The following is a 4,227-nucleotide window of genomic DNA, read 5'->3' as shown; positions in this document are numbered from 1 at the left end:
ACTGAACCTGGAGCTCACCTATGCACTAGACAGCTGACCACATGCACCAGGGTCTCTCACTGAACCTGGAGCTCACCTATGCACTAGACAGCTGATCACAGCACCAGGGATTCTCCCACCTCCACCTACCCAGTTCCAGGATTATAGACACGTACAGTTGTACGCTGGTTTTACATGGGTGTCAGGGATGTGAACTCAGGTCCTCATGCTTGTGTGGCATCTCTCTTATAGGCATGGGGGAGGAGCTATTTTGAAAGAAGACTCCAAAATGTATTTATAATAGGTCTATACTGGTTCATAGCATATGAATATATTTTATATTTAAGTGTTGGAATTTTTCAAAGAATAATCAGGAATGTCATCCAGTAACACAGGAAAATAGATTTTAAAAAAAATGATAGGAGCCACAGTATGTCTTCTGAAAAGCAGTTTCTCAAAGTTCTTAAATACTGCAAGCCTGACACTGCTAACATAAAGCTCACACCTTTAACCCCAGCATGCCAGAGGCAGTGGCAGGATGATTTCTGGTCTACAAAGCCAGTTCCAGTCCAGCCAGAAATACATACTGAGACCCTATCTAAAACAGAAAAAAAAAAAAGTTTCTCTCAAAAATAATATGACTTAACTTCCATCCAAATAGGTTATTCATATCCATAGCCGTAACAGTTTCACAGGTTTGATGATTTAACAAAAGCATTCCATTTTGAGGTCTAAATATTTCCATAGTTTGATGGAATAAATACGCATGTGTTCTTTAATTTACATATTTTTCCCTGATCTCACAAGAAGGTATCCACACCATATTCATTTGCTTGCAATCTAAATTGAATAAATCAAAATATGGCCTTGAATAAACAAAAAAAATACTATTTTAGAAGATTCTAGTTCTTCAATGTAAAACTAATTACCAAACAGTAGTGGTAAATCTTTATTATCTGAGACCATGGGCTATGGCAATGTGGTCTCATAAATTATGTTTCTGGACATTTTTCATTTTCCTTTGATGCCCACGGAGTCTGTGAAGTCTATTCAGATGACTGTACCTCGTCAACGTCATCTCTCAAGTGATACCTTACCTGGCGTTAATTTTATGCTACAATCAACATAAATCCCTTCCCTTTTCCTGACAGTTTCCCATAACCTTCGAGCAAGACACTACCCACGGCCACTCATGGACTTCCTGTTGTTCTAAGGGAGGCTATTTGTTAATGGCCTTTTCTTTATGTCATTGGCGCAGTCCAAATATGACACGGCCTCAAAGTCCTATCTCTACAAATAATGGCATCAGGATTTAAACATCTTATTTAAACTCAGCCACTCGTGTTTGTTTTGTTTTGTTTTGTTTTGTTTTCCTTCACGATGACATCTCAAGGTCTTCAAAGGGGAAACTGGTATTTCACCCAAACTGCTCTTCCTTCCCACGCTGCAATGGCTTATTTCAACACACACCCACCTAGGTGTACGCTATCACTGAGCGCTTTTTTAGTATAGGTACACCCCTAAGAGCTTTATCGTTCTCTTCCTCCCTTCCCGACTCCTCCCTTGGATCAGTTGCCTCCTCCGTTTCTAAGACACTTTTGGCTACAGCAATGGTGAAAGGGGATGAGGAAGGACGCTGGCTCATCTTCCTCAGCCGCAGCATGACGGCCCGGGGCAATGTGCGCATGCTCACTGCTAAGGCCGCAGCCTGCCACCGCAGGTGCCGGCAGGGGCGTCGCGTCCCGGGTCGGACCCGGTGAGGACGGCGGGCACCGCGAGGATGCAACGACGTGCGGGGCGGGTAGGCACACTCACAATTTCAGCATCCACTCGCCTTCCATCACCAGCGTCCAGTTGGAGGCGGTCATGGGCTGCACCCGGCTTTCCGCCGCCGGCAGTGCGGCCTGCTCGAGGCCCTCGGCCGCTGCCGCCGCGAGCCAGGCGGCCAGGAGCACCGGGACACAGAGGCTGCCTGTCATGATGGCGCCCGTGAGGTAGCTCACTGAGGGCAGGGAGCAGGGACCGGGTACCTCAAGCCAAGCGGGCGCCCTCCCAGAGGTCTGAGAGCCCAACCCGCCTAGGCGAAGTGCTCCCAACCACGCCTGCCGCGCCGCCGCCTGCAGCCTCTTATCTGCCCGCCCTGCAAGGCCACGCCCAGCCACCATGGCCACGCCTCCGTTTCCCGCTGCTGGAGGACGGTTGCCAAGACAACCGCCTGCTGTTTGCCAAGGCAACGACCTGCTCTTCCTGCTGACTGTCTGGCTGAAAAGACCCAGATAGATGACCGACCCGATGCTGTTTAAGCGACCGTAGCACCCCCTTCTCTGGCTGTTTCCTTAACGGGAAGCGTGGCCGGTGGCTAAACAAACCCATTCCCCTTTTCATAATAACACAAATGTCGAAGACCTGCGGAGCGAACCATGGCGACTGGAGGGAGGACAGTTTAAGAGGCCTCTGAACTCACACACTGGGGCAGCACCGCCCAAAGAGATAAAACTAGATTATGCGATCTTTTAAAAGGTAAACCTTTTTAAAATTTTATAGATGTTTAGAATCTGCGTACTTACAAAATGAGTCAGTGCCTGAGTATTGCTACTTGCAATGAGATTTTTCTCTTTTTCTCCCAGCTACAATTTTGCCAAACCTAGAAACAGAATAGTGGTACGGAAAGATATTTCCATATCTTTACAGATACACGCTAGGCAATTACTATCCTGAAGATGTAAGACTTATTACAATTAGAGGACCCTTGAACTTCTCTAGAGGTCTAAGTTCTAAGATTCAGTAGTGTGCTTAGTACAGCATAAAAAAATGTGGTTTACGTTCCTAGGCTAAAACACGGCTACACAACTCAAGAGTACTTAATAGTACTTAATGTCAGCCTCTAGTCAGTAATATAGAAAAGATCAATTTTGCATATAGAGATGTCTTGATGTTACACATCAAGCCTACAATGTCAGTAGAAAGCATTTTACTGTGCTTATTAAAGATTCATAATCAGGCCGGTCAGAGATGGCACATGCCTTTAAGGAGGCAGAGGCAGGCGGATCTCTGTGAGTTCGAGGCCAGCCTGGTCTACAAGAGCTAGTTCCAGAACAGGCTCCAGAGCTACAGAGAAACCTGTCTCAAAAAAAAAAAAAAAAAAAGAGAGAGAGAGAGAGATTCATAAACATAAACAGGAAGTCTATCGTTTCCTTTTAAATGCAGAATATGCAACTGATTCTCAAATTCTTATGATAGTATCTGATAACAATTGCCATTGACTTGCTGAGTGCAATAAAGATGCTGCAACTGTGTTTTTAAGTCATTCCTAGATAGAGACAGCAACATATTTATGCCATGAAATAATATGATGCACTGGGTCTGGTGGCACTGAAAGACCCAAATAAATCCAGACCTTTCTAGCAGAAAAAATAGAGCCAAACATCTAGAAGAAAAAATAGAGCTAAAATATCTAAGCAGGGAGAGGAGAATCGAAAATCTAGATTAGCTGGTTCAGTGACTCTGTTTCAGGAACTAGCTGAAGATAAAGTTAGATTATAATCTTGAGAATAATCTTGAGAAACAGGGAGTTACCTCCTTGTGGTTATCACTGGTATTTTCAGGATTTTTCAGTGATCACTGGTATTTTCAGAATTTTCCAATGATGCCCTCCCTACCTCCTTTGGATTACTGGGTTATGGTGTCTTCCCTTAAAAACCCCTTCTCCCAGCTACTTGGGGTCGAACTCTCTACCCCTTCATGGGAAATGAGTTTTGGCCCCAGTGCACTGATTCCTATCCTGTCAATAAACTTCATGTGATTGCAGCAAGGACGGTCTCTTGTGAGTTCCTGGGGGGTCCTATTATTCCAAGACTTGAGTGAGAGTCTCCACACTCCAGAGGTCTTTCAGCACAGCTACCTGAGATGCTTCTGTGGGAGTATCACAACCTGGGCGACTGAGATATTGTTTCAGAACAGTTAGAAGGAGGGTGAGGATGTTGTCATTTCATAGAGCATTTTCACAGCAGGCAGGAGGCCTTGAGTTTCCTCCTAGGAAGCACATAAACACTGCGCAGGCACACACACACACACACACACACACACACACACACACACACAGAAGGAGAGAGAAAGAGAGACAAATTATGCTTAAAATTAATTGGCATTGGAGTATTTGGGGGCCAAGGGTGTGAAACTGTTAATAATGAGATATTAAAGAGAAACATTAGAGGTACCAAAGAAATCCATTACTAATACATTTCTTAT

At 44.8% G+C, this 4,227-nt stretch overlaps 1 protein-coding gene across 1 annotated transcript in view; it reads right to left on the bottom strand.

Annotated features, from left to right (window-relative positions):
* Positions 1–2,159, bottom strand: part of Tmx4 (thioredoxin related transmembrane protein 4) — a 37,855-nt gene extending 35,696 nt beyond the window's left edge. The window contains exon 1 of the mRNA XM_005365550.2: positions 1,795–2,159. Within this exon, the coding sequence (XP_005365607.2) occupies positions 1,795–2,144 (350 nt within the window). The 5' untranslated portion in view covers positions 2,145–2,159. The remainder of the gene's footprint in view (positions 1–1,794) is intronic.
* Between the last annotated feature and the right edge of the window lie 2,068 nt (positions 2,160–4,227).

The sequence above is a fragment of the Microtus ochrogaster genome, unplaced genomic scaffold (genome assembly GCF_000317375.1).
Source record: "Microtus ochrogaster isolate Prairie Vole_2 unplaced genomic scaffold, MicOch1.0 UNK3, whole genome shotgun sequence".
NCBI lineage: Eukaryota > Metazoa > Chordata > Mammalia > Rodentia > Cricetidae > Microtus > Microtus ochrogaster.
The sequence above is the reverse complement of the archived record's forward strand: the minus strand, read 5'-3'. Positions and strand labels throughout refer to the sequence as shown.